Below are 13,879 nucleotides of genomic sequence, written 5' to 3'. Positions count from 1 at the left end.
GAAGTACAAGAACCGCTTGCCCCACGGGCCAGAAGGAGGAAACAGACGAGTGTCGCTGATGCCAAGTCCATCATGGAGGCTCTTGGCATGATCCACCAAGGTTAAAAGATATCCGGCACGTTGGAAACCTTCTGATCAGGGCAGCAACTGAATGGTCGAACGGTTAAATCGCGGTCTGCCCCGCCCAAGCACTGTTGAGCAAGGCGATGAGACATAGAGAGTCGTGACCACGCAACGGCACAACCTCGCCTTGTTTCAAGCAGATGGGCTCAATGATTCTCAATCTGCACTGAAGTGCTCACCTGAACGGGCCCGCTCGCTAACAGAGTGCATTGCCCGTCGAAACTGACGCGGCAGCTACTGGTCACGCAGCGCACTGCAGAAGAAGGTCGAAAGGTTACACAGACCTCGTGAACAGAGGTGGTATGTAGTGCGTGGTAGCGAGAGCGTGTAGTCGGACAATATGACGGCATTGAAACTCTACACTTAGCTCACTATTAGTGTGTTAAGTCCAGCAGCATGAAGTTCGGAAGAGATACTCACCAAGCACACATTATGCGCGCTTGCAGCCTCTGGCCGTTCAGACTCTGTCGTTCAGCAAATACTGTGATTAGACGTGAATATCGTGCCGCTCAAATTCCATCGTAAAAGATAAGGTGTGCGTCGGTACAAGACTTCGTGTATAACGAACGTTTGATATGAATCGCAACAGTCAACAGCTGCTGATAGGACGAACATAACAATGGTTAAGGTAGTCTATGGGTGGGCGAACGAACAGCTCGTCGAGAAGTTACTTTGAGATCTCATCAGGAGCGTCAGGCCTGTTCGCAATATTAGGCTGTGTGCGTGCAGCGATACCCCGCGCAAGAGGCTCGGAGGTGGTCTCCACCTCGCTCTTATTGTCCTTCAAGATATGAGCGATCTGCTTGGCTAGAGATGAAGGCTCGGCTTCAAGAGCCATCTTGAGGAACCAAGGCTTGCTCATATAATTCCTAATGCTGGACAGAACAGATGACGTTAGTTGAGATGGCACCTGGAAAGGTATAGAGGCTCTTACCCGTCCGGCAGTAAGACTACGACGTTTGCACCCTTAGTCTGAGCAATCTTCTGGCCTTGCTCACTCTTCAGCCACTCCAGAGCACCACTGAGAGCACTGCCACTGCTACCGCCGACAAGGAGACCTTCCAGGCGCATGAGCTTCCGGACCGCCTCGAATGATTCCTCATCAGCAGTCTTGATCCAATGGTCAACGTCCTTGGGGTCGCGCGAGAGCACGTCCGGGATGAAGTCGTAGCCGATGCCTTCAACGATATAGAGCTTGCCAGCATCGTCGGTGTTCAGCGCGTCAGGATAGGCGAGAATGCTACCTTTCTGAAGACGTGTTGATACAAGTTCAGCGGAGATGGCATGAGGTATTAACCACAACGTACCGGATCGATGCCGACAATGATACACTTTGGGTTATGGGTCTTCTTGATGGCACGGGAGATACCTGTGATAGTCCCACCAGTGCCGGCACCAACGATGATAACGTCGACCATTCTCGAGGAGGGCTTGGCCGGCGTTGAAGGGGTGGCGGTAACAGCCTCGATGATCTCAGGGCCAGTGGTCAACTCATGGGCGAGAGGATTGTTAATCTGATAATCTTGAGCACATATTGCACCGAACGCGAGAGAAGACCTACGTTGCGGTACTGGTCGAGGATAATCCCACCAGGAATCTGACGTTGCAATTTCTGGGCGACTCCTGCGATCGTTAAGGAATTCAGCCACGAGGATTATGGCATATTTATCTTGGGCTCTACCTATGTGTGACTCCGGGGAGTCCCAGGCTGCCTCGGTGGGGGTACGGACCACCTCCGCCCCTAATGCCCGCAGTGCGGCTTCTTTCTCCTGCGAGTAGAATGGATGAGGAGGCGGACACCTACGCATTACGACGCATACGCACAAGTGACATCTTGTTAGGCAACGTAATGATTACGGAGTATCCCTTATCTGTAGTATTCAGCATATGTTCTGCACTCGAGAGCCGCTAGTTTGACCTTGACTGCACATGCCATAGCAAGACCAATTCCTGCGTATGACAGAACCTCAGCTGGCTGATTCGTAGATGACTGCAGAGTAATCTCACCGGTATTGCCAGAAGTCGGCTCAATTACGACGCTGTGGCCGGGGATGAGCTTGCCCTCCTTCTCCGCTTGCTCAACCATCAGCTTCGCTATTCTATCTTTCACTGAGCCACCTGCAGAGGTGTATTCGACTTTTCCGACTGCAACGCAAGCGTTAGATCTATGATTGCGAGACCACATCGACGAAGTACTAACGGAGATTGCATTGAAGACCTTCCGCTTTCGCAATCTTGTCCAGCCGAATGAGAGGGGTGTTACCGACAGCGCCAAGGGCGTCGTCGAGGATTTGTACTGGTCGAGGCATTCTAGGAGTTGTATGAAGAGAGACGGGCGTGAGAACAGTGAGGAGGGGGTGGTTGTGGTCTGAGTGAAGGGTGTTATAACGGACGGATCCCAAGGCCAAAGCTCCGAGTCGCGTAATGTGTCGCTATGCCACGTGTGCGCCGACGCGCCGACACCTCTGGCCAGAACAGAGGGAGGGCGAGGAAGACCAGACAAAACGAAGGAAAAACAGCATTGGTGCCGCTCTGAGTATAGAAGGAAGTATTACATGCCATATGAGAGCAATGCGCCAATACAGATCTAGCATCGTGCCCGCACGAGAAGGCACAATAGCACACAGAAACAAAGAATACGCAGCCAGTAGGCCAATTGCTCCTGGTTCCTTTTATTTCTCGCGACAAAGCAATTCCGTTCACCTCCTGCAGCCGTAGCTTGTCCCTCGTCTCGAGGTGTCTGCGCGAGCTTTCTCGATCGGGTCTGGGCGCATCAGTGCATCGATGCCAAATTCCGGTCCGATTTGCCAGCTATGACACACTTGCCATCAGATCCACTGCGGGCTGCGGTCTAGCAATCCGCAGACATGTCTCTGTTCGTTCTTTCATCCATACCGCCATCTCTGCGATAGAGGGTAGCATTTCAGAAATGCCTACCATTACAGACGTACCCTTAGAGATCTTTCTGGACAATCTTTTCCCTTTGCTTCCCGTCCCAGACCTCCTCAGCCTTGAGGCAACGAACCGTTTCTTCTACCAGCTGACTTCTGACGAGACCTTTTGGAAGCGAAAAATACAGAAAGATTACAACTTTCCCGACTCTGATACCGCCAGGACCACAGGGTGGAAGTTTATCTACAAGCGTCTCTCCAATCCCAAGATCTATGTGTGGGGGTGCGTGGGGTGTGCCTTTGTTCTCAGTTGCGTAGTATGACTTTCGTTTCAGAGAGCACTCGAGAGGTAGATTGGGAATATCTGGCAGAGATCTTCCAAACCCTCTATACGACGGTATTCCATTTCCCATGAGATTACGTATTCCTTGGGTACGCATAGTCAATCTCGTTGCTGGTGGAATGTGCGTAGTCGGTATGTCTATGGAGCGCCATTCTTCTAATATCTGACAGGTCCTTCCATGCTATTGACGCGCAAGGCCATGTCTATGTATGGGGTGAGCGAGGGTCTTCTGTGCAAGGAGTTGGACTGACTGCTATTCAGGTGCGTTGGACGGAACAAGCTTTGCGCTGCGCACCGATGGGTTCTCCGACCCTTCGAAGGTGGCAGAATCTCCCATGCGCTTGGAACTTCCCTGCGCAATCCGCCAGATCAGGTGAGAGGCTTAGAAAGGCTGCAGCAAATCGCTAACATGTCCCCCTCTCTTCAGCTGCGCGAGATTGCACAGCGCCGCTCTGGACACTGATGCCCAAGTCTGGACTTTCACGTCTTGGGGGCGTCCATTCAAGCTGCAGACCGCGCTTCTGGACAGATCATCTCGCGACACGACTCCAGTTCAGGTCGAGTGCGGATGGGGCTTCACCTCCATTCTTACCCAAGGGGGCGATGTCTTGGTAAACTGGCCGAGCCGTGGTCGCATGCTCGAGGAGATCCATCGCATCGACCAGGAGCTAAACCAGGCCGGTGATGTCACTCAGGCAAAACCATCGCCTGAGCGTCCAGGTATCATCCCATGCCATGTTTGGGACATGGGGAACATCGAACCCTACCGACTTCCTGCAATACCGGCAGGTCTACCCCGCTTGGCTGGCACAGGACTTCCCACAGATGTGCTTGACGGCGAGACTAGGCTGGTAAAGATCGCCGGCATGGATAACTTTTTGGTTGGTCTTACTAACAAGGGGCACGTTTTGAAATACGACCGCCTTGAAAGCGAAGAAAGTTATCAACGTGGACATTGGGAATATGTACGCTGCTTCTTACTCAGCCGAAGCACCTTTCTTATGAGACGGTTAGTTGCCATCATTTAGCGAGCTGGAGAAGGTCTCTCAGCATCCTGTCTTTGCCGAAGGACAGTTGAAACCCCCGAGCACGATGCACATCACTCATGTAAGCTTCCATTCACATCTGACAAGAGAAATGGCTAACATCTCACAGATATCCGCTCACTTTAAGACGTTCACAGCCTACTCTACGGGCCCCGAATCTGTGGTATTGATGTGTCGAATGCAAACGACGGACGAGGAAGGGCCAATTTCGCAGCAGCGACTTGAGCCGACCATCATTCCTTCTCTCCAGTACCGTGGCGTCATCTCTGTCATCCTTGGAGACTACCACTACGGCGCACTTACTGAGGCGGGCAAGCTCCTTACGTGGGGTGCGTTCTCCAAGGGTGCACTTGGACTCGGCGACCCCGTCGATATCGAGCCCGGCCAACCGGGAGGGTTCAGCACCAGAGAGCAGCGACTGGCCATGACAAATGCGCCGGGCCACATGCTTGCAACGCCACCAGACGTACGCGATCCGACTGAGGTACGCTTTGACCACAAGCGGAAGAACAAGGGCAAAGAAACCTACGTTTTTGCTGCCGCCGCTGCGGGCTGGCATATGGGTGCGCTGGTCATCGACCTTGAGGTAAGCTGGCCGCGTAGTCTCGTGGTGGAACCAGTCGATGACATATGTGGGTATGTAGTCTGATGATGAAGACGAGGAACAAGACAGCTCGCAGGCAATACCTGGCGCATTTCCGGATGACACTACTCCGCCGCAACACGACCGTTGGCAAGGCCCACCGATCTTGCCTATCCGTGGTCATCGAGGAGTGCTACCATTCCGCATTGGTTTTGCTGGTCGCGGAATAGGCCGCGGTGGTGCTGGGAGAGGACAATAGCAACAATGAACGAGTTGCCGCAAGTGAAGAGTGAACTGGTCGAGCCGGAGAATATTTTGAATGCAGTGTACAATATTATCGAAAGTGAATGTCTTGGAACTGGAGGAAAAGCTAGCTTCGAGTCTGGAGCAGCTCAGGAATCATAAGGCTTCAACCGTTTTGCTTGTCTACTGCATATAAACGTCTATTGCCGTTTAGTATACACACCGTTTCTTATCATCTACAACGCGATACATATTCTCCCGGAAGCTGTTCTCGTGGCGGCTGTCGAGGTTGGTGTCTTCGCGGCTGGTGTATGCTCACTCAGGTAGCATTAATATTCTCGTGACTCCAGAAATATAGATTTACATATGTGTTTGCTTATCGCGTCCATGAGCAACCTTCTGGTTCTCGGCCGGCTCGGCGCAGGTGGCTAGCACGGTGAAACTGGAGCGTGGGTGGGATAAGCAGAAGTAACAGGAAATTTGTTTGATCAGCGCTGGGTATATAAAGGGTAGTCTCCCTAGGCAGACCTTATCTAATGTGATTTCTGCCCAGTGCTCTGAATGTCAAAGTGAAGAAATTCAACCAAGCACAGGTGAACGGCAGGAGTAACTATGGCTCTCTTAAGGTAGCCAAATGCCTCGTCATCTAATTAGTGACGCGCATGAATGGATTAACAAGATTCCCAAGTAATCAGTCGATGATAGTCGATCGACTTTGATAGGAAGTATATAAAGGGCAAGGTTGGGAACAGGGGCATATAAGGGCAGTTACTTACTTTCAGGCCATCTGGTTAAAGATACAAGTAATACGAGTAATAAAAGGTCCCAGGGTTATATATCAGCAGCCTTGCTCAATGCTAACTGACTTTATTGAGTTGAAGGGTGCCCAGTGCGCACTGCGCCTCACGGTCCTCACCACCCGAATAAAAGAAAAACAGCGGGCCTAGCCGGGAATCGAACCCGGGACCTCCTCCAATCACGTGTCCAGTTGTGGAACGGATCCCTAAGAAGGAATCATACCTCTAGACCACCAGGCCATTATTTGCGCGACAGCTCTATACATAATGACATTTATTGGCCCGGTCCAGCTGTGCTAGCTTTGGACGTCCTAGACGCCTGCTCCGCCACACTCATTGACCAAAACCGTGACGCTCTTTCTAGTACGCCGCCACCACAAGATGCCAACAGAACTGCCATATGCTGCCGACGCCGAGATATCTCTTTCGTACGACGAGCTCGAGGTTTGAGTGAACTGCTACTCACCCCGTACGCAGTGCGCAGCTCACTGTGCACATTTGTAGGTCCTGCGGAGACAGTATCAGAGGGAACTTGATCAGGCCCATGTCACTATCCAGACGAAATTCAACTATGCGTGGGGCCTGGTCAAGAGTCCGTTCCGAGATCACCAAGTAGAAGGTGTACGCCTGCTGCAAGGTATGTTTGCTGCACTGTTCTCGAAGAGAGCTCCAAGACCACTGACGCGTATGCAGAAATCTACCGCGCTGAACCTACTCGCAGACGTGAATGTTTGTACTACCTGGCACTAGGTCATTACAAGATGGGCAATTACGAGGAAGCCAAGAAATTCAACTGTATGTAGTTCTTCAGTTCTCATATTCGACTGCTCCTCACAAAGTTACAGCACTGCTAATGGACAAGGAGCCCACAAATCTTCAAGCGCAGAGTCTTCAGACTCTTATTGACCAGAAGGTCACCCGCGGTAGGTGCCTTGACCCAATGTCGGTGTCTTAGGACTCACTTCATCCTTCCTGCAGAGGGTTACATTGGAATGGCAATTGTGGGCGGAGTGGCGGCACTGGGCGCGCTCGTCGCAGCCAGCGTGATACGGCGAGCAACCCGCAAATAGACTTTTTGAATCCGATGTCTGACATACGTGCTCTGCATGCTCAAAAATCACGAACTCATGAACTCATGACCTTTCGCCTGCCATTTGGACACTACTACGCTTACCTTCACCCTTCGTTACTTGATCGCATTATTGCATTACATTACATACATGAGCCTTGTATTATCACACCTACAGCCACCACTAGGCTATACAATTTGCCCTGCAAAAGTGAGTCGCACGAGTGCTCGTCCGTCGCGTGAAAGCGTCGGACGCGAGACGGGTGCGGGTTTTGCCGAAGCGGACGCTAGCGAGGCGCCAAGAAAATGGGAACCTTGGGCTTTCAGAACGCGCTGGCGGACAACAAGGTGGACGACGACAGCCCATGTCTCATGTTCAAAGGCGACTCGCGTCCACGGCGGCGAGGCTCGCGACCGTATCTGCCTCTCATCTAAAAGCATTTCCGCCTAAGGAGGCTGTAGTCCTGAAGCCTTCGTCCTCTAAGGCCAAAACCGAGCACACGCCCAACTTCTTCGATGCAGAGACATGGGCCTCACTCCAGCCTCCGAACCCGGCTACGCTGTCTGCATTCGCCCATCGAATAGGCTTGGGAAGGGTCCTCGCCAACCCCGTGGAGGCTGTTCAGCAGGCCGGCACCCACCCATCTTTCCTTTCACTGTATGCAAGGCACCATCCAACTGAACCCGCACCCGCAACCAACGCCAACCTCGCCTCGCTAGGCAACTCGCTCTTGGGTCTCTTTGCCACGGAACACGTAAATTCGACGTTCCCGCACCTGCCAACCCGTGTCATGAAGGCCGCGGTCAGCGCGTATGTTGGACCGACCACCTGTGCAAACATTGCAAAGGAGATGGGTGCTGGCCAAATTCTTCGTTGGAAACGGATAGTGAGTGTCTATTCTCTGGAATACCCTGCTGCTGTGTCATGTGGTGGGTTTGTACGCTTTCTCGTCAGCTACTGTTGCTCGACATTGCTGGCCGGGCGAAGTCCTCCCGAAAGCCTCCTAGGTTGGCTTCAGAGCGATATGGAAGGTGCTAATACTCCCAGGAGATGCTATATCTGCCTCGCTCTTCATAGTAACGCGCAGTTTCGTCTCCTGGCTGAGATTGCTTTAGAACGAGCACCTCAGCTACTCTTGTTCAGGCTGTCCCCTCGTGCGCATCGGCCGAGCCACTTGCCTAGTCCTGCACCGGCTTCGTTAAATTTCTTCATATATTCTCAGCGGTGCGGCACATAGAGCTCGTCAACGTCGTCCTCCACAGGATAGAAAACGCTGTTTGAGTGCTCCCGTTTTTATGGAAGCTGTGTTATCCAGAGCTACGCTAATAGCCGTTTTCACATAGCCAAATACGCCTACAAGGCCAGCCGTTTTACACGCTGATGCCATATCATCTGTCCCTCGAGCTTTGACAGCTTTGGTGTATCAAAATCATGGACTGCTTTCTGCAAGACGCTTCGTGCAGAGGTTCTTCTTGAGCCGCGAAGTCGACCTGAGGAACATGATCAAATTTCGAGATCCGAAAGTTGCATTACAGGAAACCGTCGCAAAATTTGGTCGCGAACGGCCGATCTCGAGGTACGAACGTCAAAGGCTCGAAGTTTACCTGCCCCTGACATTTGTCCAGACTGCTTCGTGAGACAGGTCGGCTGTCTAACTCGCCAGTGTTTGTGGTCGGTATCTACAGCGGTACCGATCAACTTGGAGAGGGCTTCGGAAGCTCATTGAAGATGGCAGAGTATAGGGTTAGTCCGCTTTGACCTCGAAGTGTTGCATCCGTTCAAACCTTCTGGCTTTTGCTAGGCTGCTGAAGATGCTCTTCTACGGCTCTACCTGACGAGGCAGCCACCAAACCTGGTGCAACTCCCGACATCAACTTTCCCTGATGCGCGGGGCGATGTCTTCAGCGCAGAGGGCTCAGCCGTGTCGTACATTCCGGTAGCTATGACCGACACTGAAATCAAGTACGGCAGTGCAGATAGAACGGGTATGCGCACACCTAGACCCCGTGATTCGCTAGAGGACGACGTCGACTAAGCTTCTGGGGAATTATTAGTCGCGTTAGGCTATATACACCACATCTAATTGCTTTCGTGCGTCGCCGGGTTTTTGGATATATGCCTAAGAAAATGGTTGGTTTTTCGATTCCTGCACTCCTCACATACCTGAAACTTGACCTGAGTGGGATGTTGAGCGAGCGACGCTGGGTACTGCAATACATGCATGATGTTTCACCGGTCACCAGCCGGCGTCTGCCATTCACTCGCAATAAGTTCAGCACAGCCTACAACCTCAACGTTCAACCCCGACCTCTACGTCTCCTAACTTTTACGCCGTCTTTATCTGCTGTCTACCTACACGACTCTGCACGACGCCTCCACACGCGTATACGGCGTGCTGCGTGCCCCTACACGGACTCTCACAACTTCTCGTTAGTTTCACTCCGGTGCAGTAGCGGGGCAACAATGGCGGTTATCACGCTGCCAGTGACGTTCCAAAACTCGTTCTGGTCGCAGGATTATCGGAGTGGTCTGCAGGTGCTGTTTAATCAGCTGGAGAAGGTGTGGTGCCGTGATTCGCGGCGTAGACATAATGAAGCTCATCATGGGGGTCTCTTAGGGTGTCGTCGAAAATGAAGAGATTGCAGCATTTATCAGGGTACGTCCCTCGGGTTTAGCAGGTTTTGCAATGTCTATGCTTACCCGCCCTTCGTCAAGGCGAGAGCAGCTGCGGAAAGTGCGCTCGCAGCCACTCTAACCTCCGCAACCCCTGGCAGTACGTCACAACAGTTATATTCTGCTCAAATCATGCCAGCTCATCACTCTGGTGACTGCTAGCTTTCCTTCAGGAGGACGGAGCATCCCTTCACCTCGCCTTTCATGGTCTCAAGGAAGAATCGATAGCGCAGGGAAAGTTGCATGCAGAGGCAGCCAAGGACCTACAGACAAAGATTGCGGATCCATTCTCAGAGTGGGCGAAAGGCTACAAGGTCCTTCAAATACGTCTATTGCAAAACCCCGTTCTTAATCTTCGTGCTACAGGAGAGACTCCAATCAAGCCGCGCGAACATCCTAGACGGGTTCGTGCACGCGTACGAGCATGTCCAAAGTGACGTACGTAACTACTTCCACCTGTCAGGGACGTAGCTTCAATATGAGCAGGTTGCGAACTTGAAGAACAGCTATGTCAACAAGACTCACAAAGCCGACGAATTAGAGGACGAGTACGTTATCAGACAGAAAGCTAGATGTATACTTATATGCGCCCAGCGTCCGGTTCGCACCTATCTCACAGCCCGTCGGCGATATATACACTTCACCCAGCCTCGTACCTCGTGACAAACGCGTGCCCCGCACACCCGTTCGCCAACCAACCATGTCTGAGCGTATCACGGCGCGACTGAAAGATTTCAAATTGAATACCTCTACCCCCCGCGCCGAAGCACCCGCAGATCAGACTCACGAAGTGCACTTCGACGCGGACGCTGAAGAGAAAGGCCCCGATTCTCCGAGGGCGGACAAAGGCAAGGGTCGTGCTGTTGACCCGGAGGCCCCTATGCTGGCCTCACCGCCGCCCATGGAAACGCCACTGCCGCCTCCTAGGCTTGCAACAGATCCGGTACCTCCTCCGCCGGCACCACCCATTCTTGTCGCGGGCGTCGCTTTTACGCATCAAGAACTTTCAGCTCTAATGACGCGAGCCAAGGCGGAGCTTCCTCTTCGGTCTGTGCGCTTCCCCCTGCTCGGCGAGTACCACGACGCATTCTCTGGAGAAGAGTTCACCATGTGGCTCCGTGAGAATGTCAAGCAGCTCGACGGAGACCTCGACCGAACGGAAGAAGCTGCGAAAGAGCTTGCGGAGAGACAAGGACTGCTCCGCAGGCTGGGCGAGCTCGGTAATGTATTCGAGAACGCCGACGATGCGTTCTATCAGTTCCGACCGAAGGCATTCAATTTGGAGGTCCCGAAGCCCAAGGATGAGAAGATCCTGTCACCTTTGCAACATAACCTGAGTCCGCTTGCCGAGAACGTCGCGAAGAGGACTGCGGGCTTCGCCAGCCTCGTGACGAAGGCCTTAAACCAGAATCAAGCGGGAGAAGCCCCCTACGTCAGGGCGCGCCGTGAGGCTGAGTCTGCGGACAACGAATACCGCATAGCTGTACGGAAACTAGACAGGCAGCGCCTCGGTCTTGAGGAACGAATTGAAGATACGTTGAAGACATTGCAGAAGTGGGAGCTCGATCGTCTCAGGGCGGTAAAAACTGGTGGGTTGTTGTTCGCTTATTACTTGACGGAAGTCTAATTTCTCTACGACAGTCCTTGGCCAATACCAAGCATGCCTCGAAAGCCTCTCGAAGGGCACTACCCCATCCCTCGAACGCTCATCGACACTCATCGCTTCGTATCAGCCTGAGTCAGACTTGAAGGCTCTAATTGAGCAGCACCGCACTGGACCGTTCCGTCCTAACGCGCATGTGTACGAGTCCGTCACGCACGACGAGTCTGATGTTGTCTTTGGCATCGACTTACGCAAGTGGGCTGATTCCGGCTTCTGGTCCACAAACAGCTGGGCAAGTAGCCCAGAGCAAAGGGATATGATTCCCCCCGTCCTAACCGCTCTCTTCGGTGCACTCACCGAGGCGTACAGCAAACTTCCCGGTGACGTGGAGAAGAGGAAGACGTGGATCTACGAGGTACCCCTTGTCGCCTCCCACCACCTCCGGGAAACCCTCAACGCGGTATCTGCCACGCAGGCAATTCCGGACGACGCGCTCGCTAAGTACGACGCACCCGTTATCGCCAGCGCTGTCAAATTGTGGGCACTTGAGTTAGATCCTCCGCTCTGCATGTACGAAAGCTGGGACGAGTTCAGGAAGCTATATCCCACGGGTACGGCACAATTAATCACATGGCTTCATCCCGTGCTTATTGTCGACATCACCAGCAGGCGCCATGAATCCAGATGAGCAGCCGTCTGAAGAGCAGCACATCCAAGAATTGCAGGCCGCTCTGCAAAAGCTGCCCAGAATTCATTTGATCGTACTCGACACACTGCTCAAGCATCTCAGAGAGTGAGTATGCTTTAGGATTTGACAGCGTTCCATGCTAATACGCCTTCGATGAAAGCCTCATTGACAGCACCGCGGAGGGAGATGAACCTAATGATGTGTACATCAACAAGCTCGCGCTCGGTCTGGGAAGAGGTAAGCCATTAGTTCAAATATTTCGTGATCTGGCCTAAAAGCTGTTTGCCAGCGATCTTAAGACCAAGAGCTGAGACTAAGTTCTCCATTCAAGACCGCCACCCCACACGTAAGTGTCTCAGAGTCATGTCCGAGATTGATCGCCGTGCTAACACCTGCTCAGTTTTGTTCATCGACTTACTCTCGAAGTATGCGGCCATACTACCTCCGACGGTGGAGAAGAAGAAGCGGGAGTTTGAACGTAAAGTGCCCGTTCGCAAGCGCACGCGGCCCACGGACATGCGGATGAGCCGTAGTCGTATCTCGGCGGGTGCCGACCTCAAGGAGCTCCAAGCGCAGGCCCTTGCGCAGCGCGGTCTGAAGGTCAAGTCTGAGCCCACCGTGCCTCCCGTACCTGCTATATCCGATATGCACAAAGACGCGCAACAGCTGCCGAGTCCGGACCAGTCCGCGACTTCAGAGTCATCTGCGGTCACCGTCAGTGACGAGCCTGAGTCCCAGCCACCTCATGACGAAATTGCGGCGAGGGATAACGGCAGCCCTGACTACTCGAGGATTCCACCGCCGCCTTCCAAAGAGCAGTCTGTCGATTTCTCGAAGATCCCACCGCCACCGCCGTTGGCGTCCCGTTCGCCTGTATCACAAGTGCAAGCACCAGTTTCTAAACCACCAGTGGATATGCCTCCAGTGTTCAAGGAGCCGCCTCCGGAGGATGAAGATTTGCCGCCCCGTCCCATGTTCAAGGAGCCTCCACCCGAGCTAGGTTCCCCAGAGGCACCTCGCTTCCGTGAGCCTCAGATGGCACCTGCTGCACGTTCAGACTCCCCGGAGCTCCCCATGCCGACGTTCAAGGAGCCCCCTCGGGAGCCTGTCTCACCTGCGGCAACATCGCCAGGGATACCCAGCCCTAGCTCCGCAAGCCGCCCAACGTCTCCGAAGGTCGGCTCAGCTTCATCGCGCAGCGTCTCTCCCGTGAAGCCGTCGCTGTCGAGACATTCGTCCGTGACGAGCAGCACGGGTGGTATCAGCCCCAGCACCCGAGGACCGCGCCTGGCGCGCGGCCCCCGCCCGAGCGGCAGCTCCGTCAGCAGCATGGTGAGCAACTTCAACAACAGGTCGTCGATCACCAACACCGCTGGCCTTGCCCGGCCTGGGAGCCCTGCGACTGGCCACGCCAGGTCGCCCTCGCGACCGACCGGCCAGGTGAAGCGCAGCAGCGCGAGCCGCGCATCTGCGTTCGAGCGCAGGACGATGCACAGCGACGCGGAAGATGAAGTCACTCAGTAAAGTATAGGGTTCTCTTTCAAAGCTTCGGGGACGTTCGATTTGATATGCAGCCTCAGTTTCTTCAGACGGACCGCTGGGCGTGAAAGTCTCTGCTATGTACCTAACCTATCTAGCCATGTCGTCAATACGATGATCGTCTTGTCTTGATTTCACCGTGTGCCATGATCGCCTTTTTGCCATGCGGAGCCCGGACTCGCGGTGGATCAGTGCAGTGATGTTTCAAAGCGTGTTTGCCGCTTCGAAGCTTCGGTGGGGTGTTGTGTGGTTGCCGCGGAGCGGCTGCCCGTGGGTTCAT

General features: G+C 53.5%; 5 protein-coding genes and 1 non-coding gene across 6 annotated transcripts; 4 read left to right on the top strand and 2 right to left on the bottom strand.

Moving 5' to 3' along the window:
- Nucleotides 1-616: 616 nt before the first annotated feature.
- PHACADRAFT_264423 (uncharacterized protein) lies at nt 617-2,461 on the bottom strand. Its single transcript, XM_007401100.1, has 9 exons — nt 2,324-2,461; nt 2,131-2,268; nt 2,042-2,073; nt 1,948-1,989; nt 1,805-1,892; nt 1,685-1,746; nt 1,431-1,637; nt 1,058-1,371; nt 617-998 (listed from the first exon to the last, which is right to left on the bottom strand). The coding sequence occupies exons 1-9, from the start codon at nt 2,430-2,432 to the stop codon at nt 791-793; spliced, it is 1,200 nt and encodes a 399-aa protein (XP_007401162.1). The 5' UTR covers nt 2,433-2,461; the 3' UTR covers nt 617-790.
- A 569-nt stretch (nt 2,462-3,030) lies between these two features.
- PHACADRAFT_264421 (uncharacterized protein) lies at nt 3,031-5,418 on the top strand. The gene is made up of 8 exons (XM_007401099.1): nt 3,031-3,297; nt 3,350-3,478; nt 3,528-3,571; nt 3,619-3,730; nt 3,785-4,322; nt 4,372-4,460; nt 4,509-4,989; nt 5,048-5,418. The coding sequence occupies exons 1-8, from the start codon at nt 3,053-3,055 to the stop codon at nt 5,243-5,245; spliced, it is 1,836 nt and encodes a 611-aa protein (XP_007401161.1). The 5' UTR covers nt 3,031-3,052; the 3' UTR covers nt 5,246-5,418.
- Nucleotides 5,419-6,168: 750 nt separating this feature from the next.
- On the bottom strand, nt 6,169-6,266 carry PHACADRAFT_t145. The gene has a single exon. It is a non-coding gene; the product is annotated as a tRNA-Pro (tRNA).
- An 85-nt stretch (nt 6,267-6,351) lies between these two features.
- PHACADRAFT_153182 (uncharacterized protein) lies at nt 6,352-7,309 on the top strand. Its single transcript, XM_007401098.1, has 5 exons — nt 6,352-6,470; nt 6,531-6,663; nt 6,720-6,821; nt 6,872-6,949; nt 7,005-7,309. The coding sequence occupies exons 1-5, from the start codon at nt 6,408-6,410 to the stop codon at nt 7,094-7,096; spliced, it is 468 nt and encodes a 155-aa protein (XP_007401160.1). The 5' UTR covers nt 6,352-6,407; the 3' UTR covers nt 7,097-7,309.
- A 121-nt stretch (nt 7,310-7,430) lies between these two features.
- On the top strand, nt 7,431-9,319 carry PHACADRAFT_188343 (uncharacterized protein). Its single transcript, XM_007401097.1, has 4 exons — nt 7,431-7,982; nt 8,440-8,672; nt 8,722-8,839; nt 8,898-9,319. Exons 1-4 carry the CDS (start codon nt 7,461-7,463, stop codon nt 9,129-9,131), a joined length of 1,107 nt encoding a protein of 368 aa, XP_007401159.1. The 5' UTR covers nt 7,431-7,460; the 3' UTR covers nt 9,132-9,319.
- A 157-nt stretch (nt 9,320-9,476) lies between these two features.
- PHACADRAFT_264420 (uncharacterized protein) lies at nt 9,477-13,689 on the top strand. The gene is made up of 12 exons (XM_007401096.1): nt 9,477-9,655; nt 9,714-9,752; nt 9,812-9,869; nt 9,932-10,083; nt 10,136-10,207; nt 10,256-10,317; nt 10,364-11,358; nt 11,411-11,983; nt 12,039-12,165; nt 12,221-12,297; nt 12,350-12,406; nt 12,461-13,689. Exons 1-12 carry the CDS (start codon nt 9,560-9,562, stop codon nt 13,582-13,584), a joined length of 3,432 nt encoding a protein of 1,143 aa, XP_007401158.1. The 5' UTR covers nt 9,477-9,559; the 3' UTR covers nt 13,585-13,689.
- The last annotated feature ends 190 nt before the right edge of the window (nt 13,690-13,879 follow it).

The sequence above is a fragment of the Phanerochaete carnosa genome (genome assembly GCF_000300595.1).
Source record: "Phanerochaete carnosa HHB-10118-sp unplaced genomic scaffold PHACAscaffold_12, whole genome shotgun sequence".
NCBI lineage: Eukaryota > Fungi > Basidiomycota > Agaricomycetes > Polyporales > Phanerochaetaceae > Phanerochaete > Phanerochaete carnosa.
Note: the sequence above shows the minus strand (reverse complement) of the source record. Positions and strands in the feature narration are given on the sequence as shown.

Excerpts from the sequence above, each read along its gene's own strand:
- PHACADRAFT_188343 (XM_007401097.1), top strand. The coding sequence starts at position 7,461 with ATGTCTCATGTTCAAAGGCGACTCGCGTCCACGGCGGCGAGGCTCGCG. Across the intron at positions 7,983-8,439 it reads TTCTTCGTTGGAAACGGATA|CCAAATACGCCTACAAGGCC; the intron begins GTGAGTGTCTAT and ends GTTTTCACATAG. Across the intron at positions 8,673-8,721 it reads CGCGAACGGCCGATCTCGAG|ACTGCTTCGTGAGACAGGTC; the intron begins GTACGAACGTCA and ends ACATTTGTCCAG.
- PHACADRAFT_264423 (XM_007401100.1), bottom strand. The coding sequence starts at position 2,432 with ATGCCTCGACCAGTACAAATCCTCGACGACGCCCTTGGCGCTGTCGGT. Across the intron at positions 2,074-2,130 it reads GCCGACTTCTGGCAATACCG|GAATTGGTCTTGCTATGGCA; the intron begins GTGAGATTACTC and ends TGTCATACGCAG. Across the intron at positions 999-1,057 it reads GTAGTCTTACTGCCGGACGG|CATTAGGAATTATATGAGCA; the intron begins GTAAGAGCCTCT and ends TGTTCTGTCCAG.
- PHACADRAFT_264420 (XM_007401096.1), top strand. The coding sequence starts at position 9,560 with ATGGCGGTTATCACGCTGCCAGTGACGTTCCAAAACTCGTTCTGGTCG. Across the intron at positions 9,753-9,811 it reads AGATTGCAGCATTTATCAGG|GCGAGAGCAGCTGCGGAAAG; the intron begins GTACGTCCCTCG and ends CCCTTCGTCAAG. Across the intron at positions 10,208-10,255 it reads ACGAGCATGTCCAAAGTGAC|GTTGCGAACTTGAAGAACAG; the intron begins GTACGTAACTAC and ends CAATATGAGCAG.
- PHACADRAFT_153182 (XM_007401098.1), top strand. The coding sequence starts at position 6,408 with ATGCCAACAGAACTGCCATATGCTGCCGACGCCGAGATATCTCTTTCG. Across the intron at positions 6,822-6,871 it reads GGAAGCCAAGAAATTCAACT|CACTGCTAATGGACAAGGAG; the intron begins GTATGTAGTTCT and ends ACAAAGTTACAG. Across the intron at positions 6,950-7,004 it reads TGACCAGAAGGTCACCCGCG|AGGGTTACATTGGAATGGCA; the intron begins GTAGGTGCCTTG and ends TCCTTCCTGCAG.
- PHACADRAFT_264421 (XM_007401099.1), top strand. The coding sequence starts at position 3,053 with ATGCCTACCATTACAGACGTACCCTTAGAGATCTTTCTGGACAATCTT. Across the intron at positions 3,731-3,784 it reads TGCGCAATCCGCCAGATCAG|CTGCGCGAGATTGCACAGCG; the intron begins GTGAGAGGCTTA and ends CCCTCTCTTCAG. Across the intron at positions 4,461-4,508 it reads CCGAGCACGATGCACATCAC|ACAGATATCCGCTCACTTTA; the intron begins TCATGTAAGCTT and ends GGCTAACATCTC.